This window comes from Lactuca sativa, chromosome 8 (genome assembly GCF_002870075.4).
Source record: "Lactuca sativa cultivar Salinas chromosome 8, Lsat_Salinas_v11, whole genome shotgun sequence".
NCBI classification, from domain to species: Eukaryota; Viridiplantae; Streptophyta; class Magnoliopsida; order Asterales; family Asteraceae; genus Lactuca; species Lactuca sativa.
In genome coordinates this window covers 66,907,693-66,926,734 of record NC_056630.2, presented here as the reverse complement: position 1 = coordinate 66,926,734, position 19,042 = coordinate 66,907,693, and the positions used below count along the sequence as shown (strand labels likewise).

The 19,042-nt window shown below is 35.9% G+C and overlaps 1 protein-coding gene across 1 annotated transcript; it reads right to left on the bottom strand.

The window, feature by feature from the left end:
- Positions 1 to 2,134: 2,134 nt before the first annotated feature.
- On the bottom strand, positions 2,135 to 18,790 carry LOC111886696 (uncharacterized). Its single transcript, XM_023882938.1, has 3 exons — positions 18,526 to 18,790; positions 18,196 to 18,432; positions 2,135 to 2,310 (listed from the first exon to the last, which is right to left on the bottom strand). Exons 1-3 carry the CDS (start codon positions 18,788 to 18,790, stop codon positions 2,135 to 2,137), a joined length of 678 nt encoding a protein of 225 aa, XP_023738706.1.
- Between the last annotated feature and the right edge of the window lie 252 nt (positions 18,791 to 19,042).

Below are 19,042 nucleotides of genomic sequence, written 5' to 3'. Positions count from 1 at the left end.
ATATGGATGATGGTTTTGTTCAAATGGATGTGTTTCATAATAGGTTCGGGAAAAATGATGAACATGAGGACATAGAAATCATTGACAATGATAGATGGGATTCTTTGGATGAAGGGTCAGATGATGAGAGGAAAAGAAGATTTGTTCTTAAGAATTTGGCTAAGGAGAAAATATGGAGTATATGAATGTCCATACGGCCAATTTTTTTGTTGAGAAAAAGTTTAAATCAAAGAAAGATTTGAAAGAAAAAATTTACATGCACGCATTAGAAACTATGAGGAATTTGTATTATAAAAAGAATGAAAAACTTAGACTTTGGGCATTTTGTAAAGGAGTAGTTCCTGTCGTGAATGCAAGTAGGGTGGTGGGGTTTAATATTAAAAATAAAAGCAAGGGAAAAGAGGTAAATTCAGATAAAGTAAACTGTAGTTGGTTCCTTCATGTTTCTAGGTCAAACACAAAATCTCCCAGGTTTGTAAGGACAGTAAATTACAACCATACTTGCCGTCAAAGCAGGAAGATTAGAGCTTGCACTGTTACTTTCGTATCCAAGCAAATCATGGAACAAATTGACATGAGGATTCCTCTTGGAGCATTGAATGAACAACTTCAAAAGGACTTCGAGATTAGTGGTTCTATTGATAAAATATTCATAGCCAAGGCTATTGTAACTAAGATTATGGAAGGTGACTATACGAAATAGTACAAGATCTTAAGGGATTATGTTCTTGAATTGAAAGTAACCAATGTTGACACAACGGTCAAGATTTATCTTTACAGTGAACATAACCCATCAAACCCAACTAGGAGGTTTAAAAGAATCTACATTTGGTTGGGTCCTCTAAAAAGGTTTTAAGGTTGGCCTCATGGATCTTTTGGGTTTCGATGATGCCCATATGAAAGGATCATTCCTTGGGCATGTTCTAATAGCGGTTGGGTTGGACTCTAACAATGGAATTTACCCCCTTGCTTATGTCATTGTTGAGACAGAGAACAAAAGTAGTTGGATATGGTTCTTGCTGTGTTTAGGAGAAGACTTGGATCTTGGTTCAAACTCAGACTTTACTTTTATCAGAGATCGACAAAAGGTATCTCTTTCTAACTTGTTTTGTTAATTAATTATTATTATATAAACTAAATACTTAATTATTGTTATTGTTTTAGGGTTTAATACCAACAATAGCCTAACTATTCCCATATGCTGAGCACAGGTATTGACTCAGGCACATACATCAAAACTTGAGGGTGAAATGGAAATTGAAAGAGTACAAGGATCATTTATGGAAATATGCAACTGCAACCAATATATCAGAATTTGAACAGTGCATGAGAGAATTTAGCAAAACACTGGGCAAGAAGCCATTTCACAAGTACATAACTTACATAAATTCCTATATCTTGAATGTGGATTTGTACTTAAAACATTATATTGTTCATTGTAACAGGCAAAGCAATATCCTCATTAACAACCCAACCCAATCCAACTTTTCAATAGAAAAAACTAATTTATCTTTGTTCCACCTATACAAACAAACCCAATCCAATTCTTTACACCCATTAGCAACCTAACACAAACGCATTTTTGCTTAAAAAAATATAATTTATTTTACTAAAAACTACTAGAAATATTAAAATTAAATATTTTATTTTTAAACAAATAAATTATTTATTTTAAGCATTAAATTATAATATAAAAAAATTAATAAAAAAAGTAGATAAAAAATTATTTTACATTCATGAAACATACTTAATAAAATAGATAAAAATAAGTAACAAATGTGGAAGATGCAAACTACTTAATTATTCTTCAGTGTTGAATTTTTTCCATATATGCTCAATAAAATCGTCTTTTAGAGCGTTATGAGCAACTCTATTGCGAACTTCTGCCTTGTTGTTCATGTAACTGGATAGATCTACAATTCGTTGACTAGAGTATTCAAATGATTGTTTTGTCTTCTATTGTTATAAATTAAGATGTATCATAATAATGAAGGTATGTGTGCCGTTCATCCTCAACTATCATATTATGAATGATGATACATGCAATCATAATTTTACCCATCATATCTTTCTCCCACACAGGACAAGGGCGATGAAGAAATGCAAAATGAGCTTGTAAAACTCCAAATGCTCGTTAAACATCTTTTCTAGCAGCCTCTTGATGTTCAGCGAACAACTTGTGTTTTCGAAGTTGTGGAGAACTTCTTGACTTGACAAAGGCAGCCCATGAAGGATATATGTCATCAATAAGATAATAAGCCATATGATTTTCTTGATCATTTACAGTGTAACTCACCTTTGGTGCTCGGCCTGCCAAGACATCATCAAAAAGAGGAGATCTTTAGAGAACGTTAATGTTGGAATAGTGTCTAAGCGCGTAACTATAATTGTAAATATTTGACCCGGTTGTGCATGGTCCTTTTGGGTTGCCTTCATCAAAGCAACTAGATAGGATGTTTTATGTAGAGAGAGAGAGAGAGAGGTTATTATGGTTTATTTATATATTATATGAATAATTTATTAAAGGAGAAATCATATTGTTTAATTAATATTAGATAGGACTTAATTAAGAATTAATTTCGTGGCTAAAAGACATTAATTAAATAAAGGGAACTAGAACTGTCAATTGCGTGATAGTTGAATATTGGGCTAATGGACTCCATAGAAGTTGGAGTGGACGAAATCTATGGAGAAACCCATTAGAATTCATCCAAGGCCTCTAAGTAGGGAATCCATTGGATGCTTAGGGCCTAAGCAGTCATATTAGGGTCTCCTTGTTCAAAACCCTAATAGCCTCACTATATAAGGAAACCCTAAGGCCCAAAAAAAGTGTGGAAGTAATCACTAAGGGTTCTTAGTCGTTTTTGGTGCTCCTCCCTCTCCTAAGTCATTCTATTGCTTGTGGTATTTGTAAGTGATTAGAGGAGTGACATTTGTGACTCTAAGCTCCAAGACAAGAAGATTCAAGCCATTCTTGTAAATTTAATCCTCTAGATCTGATCTTCTATGATAATTTCAAAATATGTATGCTAGATCTAGGATTCTTCAGTCTTGGATGAATTGCATATACAATAGAGAAACCTATATCCAAGCTTTAGGGTTTGCATGAACACATAGGATGTTCTTTTGTATAAAACCCATTGGTGGTATTAGAGCCTTGATTGGTTTGTATTGTATTGATGACTTGTATGTTCATCTTGTTGAAAATCGTTTTTCTGCCCTCTGACCGACCTAACTCGGCGAGTCAGTGGATGAACTCGGCGAGTCAGCCTGACTCGGCGAGTCCAAGGGTCAGATAGAGGATATTTTAGAATTTTTTTTTTCGGATTTTGGCTGATTTAATGATATATAATTACCAAAAACTTTTTTCATTAATAAAATCCGAATTTTATCAATATTTGGTGATTATCCTTACCACAATAGAAGATAATTGTCAAAATTAAGATAATTACTTGTTTTATAAGATAAATATTAACTATTTGTAATTTGTTTTTTGAATTATCTTGTAAGAAATTGAATTAGGTCAAATTTAGATGATTATCGATTATTTGATTAATTTAATTATTTGTAATTTGGTCTAGATAGTTTTGAAAAGTTTCGAAACTTGCCCTCAAGTTTTGGAATTTAAATTTTTGATTAAAAGTTTTATTTTGAAATATTAAATTCTAAGACCCTAGTTTTTGAAAAGGTTCAAATTACACCCTTATGGTTTTATTAAATTAATTAAGTGTATAATTAAAAGAAAGTTAATAAATCCATAATGATATGGTTTATGTTTAATTAAATTAGAAGTGTAATTTATTAAATTAGACCACCTAGTATTTTAAAAGTGTAAAACACAACCTTATACTATATAGAACTTAAAGTTAATATTATATACATATAAGTAAAATATCAATCTTACCGTTAGTAGGCCTCATTCACGAAGCTGGTATATAAGGGGTGTTTAAAGAAGCGGCATGTAAAATGACTGCCATTAGGTATCCACTCTTACCCACTGCACTCTTGACTAGTGGAGGGTCGTTAGCCGAACGGGAAGGATAGGACACAACCTTCCATTATAAGTATAATGAAATACGAAGTAACTAAATGTTTTATAAATTCCCAAATCTTAGTTACTTTAGGAAAAATATGGAGTTGGTGCTATTTCATGAAATTTCACTTTGTACCCTTCCTAAGATGTTTGTGGAGCGTGTGTGGTTAACCGGCACACTAATTCGGCTCTAAGAAAAGGTGGGAAAGGGTGACTCGATGTTTGTCATAGATCGATGGAGCGTGCGTGGTTAACCGGCACGTCGATTAGGTGACTGTAACATTGGGGGTACCATGTATATTTGCATGGTTATCCACAACTTGTTTGTGATCCTCGGCATCCCTATCACAAACGAAGAGTGCACTCGAGATTTAAACATGCCATTGAAAAGTTCAATGAATCTCAACAGATCTAGGAGTTTCAATTCATTTAAAACTTACTTTTTAATTTTCATTTTTTATGGCGGAAATTGGTAAATCGTCATTTACCTACCTTCAAATGTTCTGGAATTTGGATTATGACATCCCTCTTCCATATTGTAGAATATTGTGTTTGGTCCTAGCCTTGATATTCCATTTGGGTGTTATATCATGGATTCCAATCAACTAACTTGAATTTCTCCCATTTTGTAGATGTCAAAGTCTGACAACTATGGTCTTCCTTAATCCGCTGGAAAAAGTTTTCCACTTGAAGATGATGTTCCATGATTGGATTGTGGGAATGGATATCATGCTTCACTTGCTCCACCTCCTCCAATAGTTCTCCCTGACCCACGTGTTCGAAGACTTGAAAAGTTCAAGGTCACTCAAGCCCTATTGGCAAAAACACACGAAGATGGAAAGTCAGTATGCGCTCATGTCTTGGATATGAAATTGCATATTGGTAGATTGGGAATGTTGGGCGTCGATGTCTCGGAGAAGTTGGGTGTTGACTTGGTTCTTCACTCACTTGCCGACTCATATGGTAAGTTCTTTAGAGAGTACTTTATGATGGAACACGACGTGACCCTCATTGATTTTACTTATTTGCTTATTGTTGCTGAATCAGAAATGATTTGGCGTACTGGTCGAGCAAATTTGTCTGGTAAATCAATATCCCATCCTTCTATGGGCAATGGCAACATTGGAACTCCAGAAAAGTTTTCTACATGCAAGAGAAAGGTTGAGTCTGAAATAGTCATGTGTACCATTCCAGAAGAATCTGTATGTTTTTACTGCCAAAAGAGGGGGAATTGGTTACGAAGCTACCCTGACTACCTGAGAGATCTAAGAGATGGGAGAGTGAAGATGTATGACTCTTCTTCAGGTAAAATCCACTATCTAACTCTACTAAGTTCCTATTTGGAGATTGTAAATACATGATGTGATAAGATTACTTTTGGTGTTTTGTAGGATCGAAGAAAATAGAGGAAGCTTAAAGGAAGAAGTGAGCTGAGTTTGATCGCAAAGAAATAGATTTCGATCGCATGATTTGATAATCGGATTTTTGGAGCTGCTACTTTTAGAGTTATGATAGATTGCTTAGGAATATGTATTAGCGTAGTTTTCATTTGATTTGAATTGTAAGGACAAGTTTTTCCGCACCTTTTATAAATAAAATAATGATTGGTTTTGTCTTATTTATATATTTCCTTGCAATGGCATGAATGAAAAATTAATGTTTGTGTATTTCTAGTTTTAGCAATGTTGAAATGGATGTGACTCTTAGTTATGTTAATTTTGGTAATGTCGAGAATTTACCAAATAGGGAAAGATTCTTGTCGCCCGAGTTTCAATTGGATAGAAACTTGGAATTATACAAATTGTATTGTATGATGAATGAGAACCTTCATATTTGGAAAATTAAGACTAATTCCTTGACAAAGAGTCAAGTGAAGGACTTGGAGAACTCATACACAATGTTGTGCACTAGTCAAGTCCACCACAAAGAATGATAAAATTATTCGTCATGATTTACTAAAAGTCTAGTAAATGTGTTTATGCTTACAAGATTAAGTGTGATTCTGAATCATTGAAAAGTTTCAATGTATGGCATAACGAATAAGAAGAATCAATTAGGCAGAAAGATATAAGTTTCCCTAATCTAAGAAGAAGGAAGAGTACTTTTGTATCATGTTTTATGATCGTCTTGTTGATTATGAAACCATATCATAATTAATCCTCTAAGGACATCTTAATGCACTAGTATGGCTAAGAAGAGAAATCGGAAATTGTTGAAATGGTTAAAAGGATGAGTCATACTTCGTTCCAAAAATCAAGTCTTAGAGTCGTACTCCAAGATTGAGAATTGAGTGACACATCTTAAGAAGTTCTAACACACTCATCAAATGTGAAGTAGAAAATTGTTTTTCTTACTCTTGCACGTTTGAATTTGGTAAATTGTGATGTCTTGGATAAGACAAAGACTAACTAATACCAATTGTGTGTAGTGTTTGTCTTGATAAGAATCTGCACTAACTCTTGAATATTTGTTTGTCAAGAAATGTTTTCTTGACAAGAGAATCTTATATGTCAAGAGGTCAGTGGGAGTCTAAATGATCTTGAAAGTTTCAAGAACTAATCAAGAGTAAACCTATTATTAAACACTAGTACACGACTTGAGGTTTGTAACCTATCGTGTTGACGTATTCTTGTTTCTGTTCTAATCCAGTTGAGTTGATTGTGCATATGAGTTCTACGAGTTCTCAATAGACTGCATAAGGCAAACACCTTATTCAATGAAAGTACAATGACTTGTATAGGTGAGCTGATAAATAACTTGGAAGCAATGGTGGGACCCTTGATGGCAAGAAATCAAGAATGAACAAGTTTTGTACATAAGAGTTTGGATTTGTCACAAAAATTATCTTACGATTATGGTTATGGAAAATTCACATGGATAGGAACACATACACTATAAAATCTAAGTTTCATAAGGTTTTTCTCCTTCATGAAAATGATTATGAGGAAACGCTTTCACTAAGAGAGATTTTAAGAAGATAGCAATTGTGTAGATTGCATTCTCAAATACGATTATGATTACGACTTCCCTCTTCATAGTTTGAATTGTGAGATTTGGCGATTAGTGTGAACATTTTGGGACTTAGTAATATAATTATGAATTAGTTTAGACACACATGTGAGTTATATAAGGAAGGTGTGTGAGTTTGAGATGCTCAGATAAAGGCTTATCAAAGCATATCGTATTAGGAAAATGTACTTTAGAAGTCAATAAGTATTGTATTCTAAGAAGTTTAGCTGATTTCTGAATACGAGTCAAAGCTAGTGGGAGCACAAATGTTATGCTGGAATGGATATAATCATCATGTTAGTGGGAGCATGATTATTATTTTAAGTGTTGCAAGTTGGCAATATTAATTATAGAAAACAAAAGGTTTCACTTTGCAAAGTTGTAGGTGTTGAAAAGTTGTTTTGCTATAATTAAGGGAGAGAATGTTATACTTTGTTTCAAAATCAAAAAGCTTACATCGAGAAATTTTAATCAAATTTAGTCAAGGATATATTAATTGCGTTCTCAAAATTCGACTATGATTACGACATCCATCTTCATAGTTTGAATTTTGAGAATGTGGCAAATAGAAATATTATGGTAAATGGATGACAAAGTATCATGCTTTTATGTAAGACATTATGAATCGTGTCCCATACGCTTCTGGTATAGGATCGATTGCATATGCTGTAATATTTGACCGTTCTAAAATTTTCCAAATGCCTAGGGCATTAAGAGGGAAAAAAGACTAGAACCGGATTTGACTAAAAATAATTAAACAATTGTCAAGGACAATCTAAGGTTCACCAAAGATTGGTCGCTTGTGGATAGTTGGAAGTATACTAATGGATGGACCATATTGACTTTATTATGAATAGATAAGACTCTATTTAGAATGAATTGTCATATGGCAAATATGGAAATGTTTCCATATTGGGAGTTGGATATTGAGAATCTGTGATTAGAAACTTTTATGCAAGAAGGATGTTTAAAGGAATGTACTTTGACTGCGAGACTTCACATCTGTGGAATTGTCTTATAACAATCTTTAATAGAACATTTTTTAATTTCATTGGCCGAGTCCTGGTGACTTTTGTGCCGTGACATTACGAAAGGACCGTTGCATAAAATGTTAGAATCTAACATATTCTAGTAGTGGCGAGAATTTTTGTATTCTTACACTAATGATTAGGAATTGTGAAATGAGAAGCATTGGAAATATGTTCAATTGATCTATTTCAAAAAGTAAGGACCATAGGTAAACATAGTGTGCATGCTTGGAGCATGGGACAACTGTTGTTATAATTCAAGTAAGAAGCTGATTACCCGAAACAACAAATAATGAGTAATCAATATGGTGATTAAATAAAAGTGTTTTATTTATACTCAAAGGTTTGAGGCCATATAGTATTAGTATTATTCTTGTGTTTCACTTAGCATGTTTTGACTTCCCGAATAATAAGATTATTCAAACCCTCCACAGTCGCTCACACTTTGGAAGTAGGTATCAAAGAAGACTGTCATGAATCCGTCTGTAGATTATCTAAAGTGTTTGGACATAGCACAAGTTTGATGCAGAGTTTATGAGTGTTGCTATAAGATTAGAGTATTTGATTAAACCCATGCTCACTTGGATCGCTTCATGGATTTTATCTCGAGTGATTGGTGAGACAATAATATCTTATATTCTTGAAACCGAGATGTGTGAGTTGTATTCTGCAAGTCGGTTGCACATTGATAATATGTAAACGTACCAGTAACTTGGTGTTATAAAACATATTGTTGTGTGTGATTTTATGAGTGGGTACAAGCGAACATTGAGTCAAATTTTATCCGTTCCTTTTACCCAAAGTGGGATAAAAAGCGATATATGTGGGCCCCTCGATGATTTAGTGATGACACCCTAAGCACTTGGCCAAGTCGAGACTAAGTTGATGTGTTCAATTGTAGTCTGTTGTCAGTCGTCATAAATCAGAAATCGGGAAACAACACATAGACTAATAGAATAATTATAATCCATGTATTATGTCTATACGATATCTAGAATAGAGGAATATATGATCCCTTATCTAAAGGGCAGGTTGTTGATAAGATCAGAGTTCGACATTGTCTTAGAGAGCTACAATTGCTAATTGGTTAAAACTTACATTTACAGTTACTAGACTTATCCAAGTGGGAGACTGTTGGATTAGTGTCTAAGCCCGTAACTATAATTGGTAACTATTTGACCCGGTTGTGCATGGTCCTTTTGGGTTTCCTTCACCAAAGCAACTAGATAGGATAATTTATAGAGAGAGAGAAAGAGAGGTTATTATGGTTTATTAATATATTATGTGAATAATATATTAAAGGATAAATCATATTGTTTAATTAATATTAGACATGAATTCATTAAGAAATAATTTTTTCGCTAAAAGACATTAATTAAATAAAGGATAAATCATATTGTTTAATTAGTTGAATTTTGGGCTAATGAACTCCATAGAAGTTGGAGTGGACGAAATCTATGGGAAACCCATTAGAATTCGTCCAATGCCCTCAAGGAGGGAGTCCATGGGCTGCATAGGGCCTAAGCAGTCAGATTAGGGTTTCCTAGTTCAAAACCCTTATAGCCTCACTATATAAGGAACCCCTAAGGCCCCAAAACGTTTGGAAGTAATCTTTAAGGGTTCTTAGTTGTTTTTGGTGCTCCTCCTCCCTCTCATAAGTCATTCTCTTGCTTGTGGTGTTTGTAAGCCATTAGAGGAGTGACATTTGTGACTCTAAGCTCCAAGACAAGAAGATCCAAGCCATTCTTGTAAAGGTAATCCTCTAGATCTGATCTTATATGATAATTTAAAAATATGTATGCTAGATCTAGGGTTCTTAATGTTGAGTTTTGAGCATTCTAACACTTCCTAAGTGTACATGCAACCCTAATAAATATTGGATCTATGTTTGTCTAAGATACATGCAAATAATTATTTTTCCAAGGTTCATATCCTAACTAGCATGGCATGGGGAACATGAATCAAATAAAGCTAGTAGAAATACTTACCTTGAAGTTGTAGTTGATTGCTTGGAGTTTTAGAGCCTACCACCAATAGTGTGGATGCCTCAAGTGGAAATCACAAATCACCACAAACTTGGAACTTTGAGAGAATAGTCACTACTATCTTGAAATCGGCCCTCACCTCAACAAGTGTCAACTAGTGTTCACTAGCTTGATTTCAAGAACCAAAGCCTCCTTTATATAGTGTGATGGATTAGGGTTACTTCCATGTAAACCCTAATACCCATGTCTCTTCATTTCCATGAGATCCATGGGTTAAAGCTCCATGGAGTATCCATGGACTTTTCCCATGCAAGCCTAGCCCATTCCAAATAAGCACTAGCCCACACTATATAAATATAGAAGCCCATATTTAATTAGTAATATCTTTGATCTCTAAATTAATCCTAGATTAATTATAGATCACTACTAATTAAATAATATGATCTTATATTAATATATTAGAACTTATAATATATTAATAAATCATAACTTGTACTATTCTCAAATATTATCCATAAATTGTTCGGGTGAAGTGCAACCCAAATGGACCATGCCGGGTCGGGTCAAGTACATACCAAATATAGTTATGGACTTAGACACTATATCCAACAGTCTCCCACTTGGATAAGTCTAGTAACTATATTTGCAAGTATAACTTCCGGAACCGATCAGCAATCGTAGCTCTTTAAACTCTGTTGAACTAAAACGCGCCATTTAGATAAGTGATCATATAATCCTCTGTTCTAGATATCAGCCGGACAAATACATGGAACATTGTCTTGCTTATTGTCCAGCATTTGTTTCCCGATTTCTGATTTGTTTGACATAGAACTCAATTGAACACATCAATTTAGTTCTGACCGGGCCCGGTACATAGGTCAAAACAAAATCATCGAGGGGCCCATATATCAGCTTCTAATCCAAGAAGGAACAGATAAACTTCGACTCATATGTTTGTTCTACCACTCATTGAATTACACACAAAAGCATGTTTTATAACATCGAGTTACCAATGCGTTTTCGTACAATCAATGCATAACCAACTCGTAAGTAACAAATCATATCTCTAGGTTTGAAGACTTATATGATATTACCGTCTCACGATCACTCGAGATAAAATTCCATGAAGTGATTCCAGTGAGCATGGGTTGAGTCCAATGCTCAGAACTTATGAGCACTCATGATTGTTGTAGCCATGTCCAACACCTTAGACCTCTGCAACCAATCATGACAGTCTTGATTCATACCTACTTCCGACATATGACCGACTGTGGAGGTTTGAATAATATGATATACCAAACATAATTATTCTGGAAGTCAAAACATGCAAAAGAAATATAGTAAACGATTGACAAGAGATAGTAACACTTTACTCATAAATAAAACACCTTTTATTCATCATCAAATGTCAATTACACTTTACAAATTTCATAATTTATCTAACTACTAAAACTTATATCATCCTTCAGCCCTATGCTCCGAGCATGCTGGAGATGCTTAACCCTACCCAGTCCCTTCGTGAGGGGATCTGCTGGGTTCTCATCTGATGATACCCTCTTCGCCACGAGGATCCCTTCTTCTATTCGATGTCTGATGAAGTGATATTTTCTGTCAATGTGTCTGGATCTCCCATGATCTCTTGGTTCCTTGGCTAAGGCAACCGCACTATTGCTGTCACAGAAAATCTCCATTGGCTCTTTTATAGCTGGTACAACTCCAAGGTCTCCGATGAAGTTCTTTAGCCATATAGCCTCCTTTGCTGCCTCGCTTGCTGCTATATACTCTGATTCATAAGTAGAATCAACCACTGTCTCCTGCTTGGAACTCTTCCAAGTGATTGTTCCTCCATTTAAGGTAAAGACCCAGCCCGAATGTAAGCGGAAATTATCCCTATCAGTCTGGAAGCTAGCATCACTATACCCTACAGCTCTCAAGTCATCACTCCCACCGAAGGTAAGGACCCAGTCCTTAGTCCTTCGCAGGTACTTGAGGATATTCTTTACCGCAGTCCAGTGTTCCTTGCCAGGGTTCCCCTGATACCTGCTAACCATGCTCAAAGCAAAGGCTACATCAGGTCGAGTACACGTCATAGCATACATGATCGATCCTACAGCTGAAGCATAAGGAAGTCGACTCATTTCTGCTATCTCAGCCTCAGTACTAGGACTTTGTGTCTTACTCAATCTGGCGTTACTCTGAATGGGTAACTCACCTTTCTTGGAGTTATGCATGTTGAATCTTTTCAACACTTTGTCCAAGTAGGTACTTTGACTAAGTCCAATTAGCCTTTTACTCCTGTTTCTCAAAATCTTTATCCCTAGGATATAGGCAGCTTCACCAAGGTCCTTCATAGCGAAACACTTCCCAAGCCAGGACTTTACTTCCTGAAGGGTTGGGATGTCATTTCCTATGAGTAGTATGTCATCCACATACAGTACCAAAAAACTGACTATGCTCCCACTAGCCTTGATATAGACGCAAGATTCATCTTCACTCCTTGAAAAGCCAAATTCCTTGACTTTCTCATCAAAGCAAAGATTCCACTTGCGAAGTGCCTGTTTCAATCCATAAATGGATTTCTCGAGTTTACACACTTTATTGGGGTACTCGGTATTGACAAAACCCTCTGGCTGAACCATGTAAACATCCTCAGCCAACTTTCCATTAAGGAAAGCGGTTTTGACATCCATTTGCCATATTTCATAGTCATGAAATGCAATAATGGCTAACAGAACCCTAATAGACTTTATCTTGGCCACTGGTGAAAAGGTTTCATCATAATCAACTCCCAGAGTTTGAGAATAACCTTTTGCAACCAGTCGTGCCTTATAAGTGTGTACATTACCATCAATGTCAGTCTTCTTCTTGAAGATTCATTTGCACCCTACAGTCTTACGACCAGGTACATTCTCAACCAAGTTCCAAACTTGATTGTCATACATGGATTGTATCTCGCTATCCATAGCCTCTTTCCATTTAGCAGACTCAGGGCCTGCCATGGCTTCCGTGTAGCTGTTAGGTTCATCCAGACCTACTAGTGTCTCATCACTAATAAGTGTCTCACCTTCCGTAGTAATATGGAAACCATAATAATGCTCAGGTGCATTCCTAACTCTCGTGGAACGCCTCAGAGGTACAGGCACATCAACTGGCTCAACAGGAGTTTCCTCCTCAAGTTGAGGGCTAGGGTTTGAAGTTCCTTCACCACTTGACTCTTGAATTTCTTCAAGATCAATTTGCCTCCCACTGTTTCCTTGGCTTATAAACTCTCTTTCTCGAAAAACTCCTCTTCTTGCTACAAAGACCACATTATCACTAGGTCTGTAGAAGAGGTAACCAAAGGATTGCTGTGGGTAGCCGATGAAAATACACCTCTCGCTTCGGGGTTCGAGCTTATCATGAGTCTCGCGTCTCACGAAAGCCTCGCAACCCCAAATCTTGATGTGGTCTAGTTTAGGTACTTTACTAGTCCACATCTCGTGAGGAGTTTTGGCAACTTTCTTTGTAGGGACCATATTAAGAATATGGGCGGCAGTCTCTAAGGCATACCCCCAGAATGAGATTGGTAGCGTAGCTCGACTCATCATGGAACGAACCATATCTAACAAGGTTCAATTACGCCTCTCAGCTACACCATTCAACTGTGGTGTCCTGGGAGGTGTCAATTGTGAGACAATCCCACATTCCCTAAGATAGTCAAGGAACTCTGAACTAAGATACTCACCACCACGATCGGATCGAAGCATCTTAATGTTCCTGCCCAATTGATTCTTGACTTCCTGTTTAAATTCCTTAAACTTCTCGAAAGTCTCTGACTTATGCTTGATTAGGTAGACATATCCATATCTACTGTAATCTTCAGTAAAAGTCAAATAATAACGATTAGCATCCCTTGTGACATGTTTGAATGGTCCACACACATCCGTGTGTACAAGATCCAACAAACCTTCACCCATCTCACACGAGCCTATGAAGGGTGACTTTGTGATTTTTCCAAGTAAGCATGATTCACAACTATCATCTGACTTTAGGTCAAATGACTCCAAGACTCCATCCTTTTGGAGTTGGCCTATGCGTTTCTTGCTTATATGTCCAAGGCGACAATGCCATAATGATGCTTTATCCAAGTTATTATTATTAATAGAATCAATACACAAAACATTATTTCCTAATTTATCTACTACAGATACAGCTTCATACACACCATCACAAGGTAATGCTTTGAAATAAAGAACATTATTAAAGAAAGCATCAATAGAACCAACTTCATTATTAAACGAAAAGGTAAACCCTTGTTTGTACAAAGCATGAAAGGAAATAATATTTCTTGCCATTCCTGGCGAATAACAACATTTATTCAAATCTAAATTAAACCCACTACTTAGCGATAAAGTATAAACTCCAATCTTGGTGACAGGTGAAGCTTTCCTATTCCCCATGATCAAGTTTATTCTTCCTTGCTCCACATTCTCACTTCTTCTTAGTCCCTGCAAGTCACAACAAATATGAATACCACAACCGGTATCAAGGACCCAAGATTTAGAATGGGGTGAGTTATTAGATAAGATAGTGTAAATACCTGCATGGTTGGGTTTAACTTTCCCATCCTTTACATCTTGCTGGTACTTTGGGCAGTTCCGCTTCCAATGAGCTTTTTCATGGCAATAGAAGCATTCAGCCTCTTTTGGGTCAGAAGAAGGAGCGATGAAACCTTTCTTGGTTCCACTTGAAGAAGAGCCATCAAGGGTCCGAACCTTGGTACCCTTCGAAGATCTCTTTCTTTTCTTCCCTCGACTTTTCCCGATTGCCAAAACCGGAGTAGAGTTTGGAGTAGGAGTGTTAACAACCGACTTCCCCTTAAGACCTGTTTCTGCGGTCTTGAGAAGTCCCTGAAGTTTGCTGAGTGTGACCTCTTCCTTATTCATGTGATATGTCATGCGGACTTGATCATAACACGATGGTAAGGAGTGCAAAATGATATCTATTGCAAGATCCTCAGGGAAGTTCACATTAAGCTTCAGCAAACGATCCACATACCTTTGCATTTTCTGCATGTGGCTGGTGACGGATTCCCCGTCCTTCATCATGGCTGTTATCATGGAGCAGATGATTTCATACCTCTCTTGTCGTGCACTTTGATGGTATCTTTCCATCAAATCTTGGTGCATTTCATAAGGGTAAAAATCCTCATAAGACTTTTGGAGTTCCGCTGTCATCGTGGCCATCATGATGCAAGCCACTTTCGTAGCATCCCTTTCATGTGCCCGAAAGTCAGCGATCTCCTGAGGAGTTGCAGTGGTCTCATCAATCTCCTTAAGCTCCTTGTCAAGGACATATTCTTTGTCCTCGTAGCGGGTAATCATCCTGATGTTTCTGATCCACTCATTGAATTTGGATCCATCAAAGGTGACTTTTCCACACAAGTTCATAAGGGTAAAGGAGCTATTAGGGTTAGAGCCAGAAGCAACATTGTTTGAAGACATCTGAAAGAAATGGACAAGATTAGTTTAGATATTAGGAGAGTCCTTAATAAAACACCCAAATGTAAGATTAAGGCTAGGATCCAATCACAATATATTATAACTTGGAAGAGGTATGCCGTAATCCATGCTATAACATATTTGAAAGGTAGGTGAATGATGATTCACCAATTTCCACCACGAAAACCGAAATATTAGATATTAGGTTTTTTTATTGGTTCTTAGAAATTCCTAGATTATTTGAGATTCAATGAACTTTTCAAAGGCATGTTTCAATCTCGAGTGTGCCCTCCAAGTTTTGTGACTGGGATGCCGAGGATCACAAAACAAGGTGTGAAGTAACCATGCAAATCACTTGGTACCCTTAATGCTTATCACTCAATCGATGTGCCGGTAAACCACATACGCTCCATCGATACTATAATAAACCTTAAGTCACCCTTTACCTACCTTGTTAAGTCTAAGTTAGTGTGCCGGTTAACCACACATGCTCCACCAACGACTTAAACAAAGTGTAAAGTGTAATTTCATGGATTAGCACCTTATTCACATTTTTCCTAAAGTAGCTAAGATTGGGAATTTAATAAAACATTTAGTTACTTTATAATATTCATCATATTTTTAATGAGAATTTGTAAGTCCTTGTCTTACCTGTTCGGCTAACGACCCTCCACCGGTCAAGCAAGCGGTGGGTAAGAGTGGACACCCATTAAGTTGCCATTTTATAGGCAACAACCTTATACCCACCTTATAGACCGGCTTCGTGAATGAGGCGCACTAGCGGTAAAACGACTTTGTTCTTATATATATATATATATATATATATATATATATATATATATATATATATATATATATATATATATATATATATATATATATATATATATAATTAAATCATAATAATATAAGTATAAGGGTTGAATTTTAACTTTTTAAAATTCTAAGGGTTGGAACTAAAGTTTAACTTAACTTTACTTGTTCCAAAACTTGAGGGCATGTTTTGTAAACTTTCAAAACTTTTCATTTCTTGTAACTTATGAGTTTATTAGAGTAATAAAATGAAGACTCTTCATTTTTCTAACTCTTGTATTCTTTTAATGGTTTTTAACTCAAGTGACTTTTGGTTTTCCATAACTTGAGGACAAGTTATGGATACCATTAAAACACATTATGATCAAGAATTAAACTACCACATAGGTTACAAATAATTCCTATGATCATCTAAACATCATAAGAACAAGGACATGAATATGAACACTTTCATGAATCAAAATCACATTTAAAACTTTGTAATTTTGATAACTAGTTGTTGTAAATGAATTAGCAAGACATTACACCAACTAAAACAAGTTTTCAAGTACCAAAACAGTTTAGGGTAATGTTTCTAATCCATTTCCAGCAACTAAAGTCGAAAATATGGACTCTGTCGACCCTACTCACCGAGTGCATGAACCTACTCGCCGAGTAGGTTGAAGATACAAGTGAACTCGATGAGTCCCCCCATGGACTTGCCGAGTCCAGCAGTCAGACAGCAAGTTTTTCGACTTTCTCCATAATATTGCAACAAGTATCAAACAAACAAGTCTAGGCTCTGATACCACTTTTGGGTTTTGAGCATTCTAACACTTCCTAAGTGTACATGCAACCCTAATAAACCTTGGATCTATGTTTTGTCTAAGATACATGAAAATAATTATTTTTCCAAGGTTCATATCCTAACTAGCATGGCATGGGGAACATGAATCAAATAAAGCTAGTAGAAATACTTACCTTGAAGTTGTAGTTGATTGCTTGGAGTTTTAGAGCCTACCACCAATAGTGTGGATGCCTCAAGTGGAAATCACAAATCACCACAAACTTGGAACTTTGAGAGAATAGTCACTACTATCTTGAAATCGGCCCTCACCTCAACAAGTGTCAACTAGTGTTCACTAGCTTGATTTCAAGAACCAAAGCCTCCTTTATATAGTGTGATGGATTAGGGTTACTTCCATGTAAACCCTAATACCCATGTCTCTTCATTTCCATGAGATCCATGGGTTAAAGCTCCATGGAGTATCCATGGACTTTTCCCATGCAAGCCTAGCCCATTCCAAATAAGCACTAGCCCACACTATATAAATATAGAAGCCCATATTTAATTAGTAATATCTTTGATCTCTAAATTAATCCTAGATTAATTATAGATCGCTACTAATTAAATAATATGATCTTATATTAATATATTAGAACTTATAATATATTTATAAATCATAACTTGTACTATTCTCAAATATTATCCATAAATTGTTCGGGTGAAGTGCAACCCAAATGGACCATGCCGGGTCGGGTCAAGTACATACCAAATATAGTTATGGACTTAGACACTGTATCCAACACTTAAGTCTTGGATGAATTGCATGTACAATAGAGAAATCTAGATCCAAGTTTTAGGGTTTGCATGAGCACATAGGATGTTCTTTTGTATAAAACCCATCAGTTAATGTCATTGCATGAACCCGGTGTTCCGATGAATGCATGGCATATCCATAAGGCATACAACTCAACAAATTCGAAAATTATTATTGTCTTACCGCTTCTACCTGCATATTGTCCAGCCCAAGTGGTGGGACATTTTTTCCATTCCCAGTGCATGCAGTCAATACTGCGTACCATACCTGGAAATCCATGTTCTTCTCCAACATGGAGCAGTCGTGCCAAATCATCTTGATTGGGGCGTCTAAGGTACTCTTCACGAAAGCATGAAATAACACCTTCCACAAACTTTACAAGAGCATCCCTTGTTACAGTCTTATTGATTCTCAAATATTCATCATGTGTATCTACTGATGCCCTATATGCCAACACCCGCATAGCTCCAATACATTTTTGTAATGGTAAAAGACCTTGTCTGCCTGTTGCATCACATCTTTATTGAAAATATAGGTCATTGGCTGTAACAGCTTCCACTATACGGATAAATAGTGGTTTTCACATTCAAAATCTACCTCGAAAATTTTCTTCACCATACATTGGGTTGTCAACAAAGTAGTCTTTCATCAAACATGCTTCACCCTGCTCACGTTCCCGATCACAATACCTCCTTCTTGCTCTTGGGTGATCTCTTACGCTCATATTTGGTATCCCTATGAGTAACTCACTCATGATAACATCAAGTTGTCGATTCTGTTGAACAACTTGTGCTTCCCATTCATCATATTCATTCACATTCAATGAACTAGAACCATCTGATGAGTTTGCATTATGAGACATTTTTCAAATATATTAGAAATGAAGAGTGAAATGAAGAATTAAAGGAATATATGAAAGTATTTAATGGTTATACTCTATTTATATAGGAAGAATATTGATTTTTTTTGTTGTTAAATGTTAAATAAAGATAATGTTAAAACAGTTTATCTAGATAAAATCCGAAGGTCCAATAAAAAGATGACACATCATAGAATCTTATATTCATAAGATATTGGAATATTTTCTAGATGATAAGATTATACTGAAAAGGAG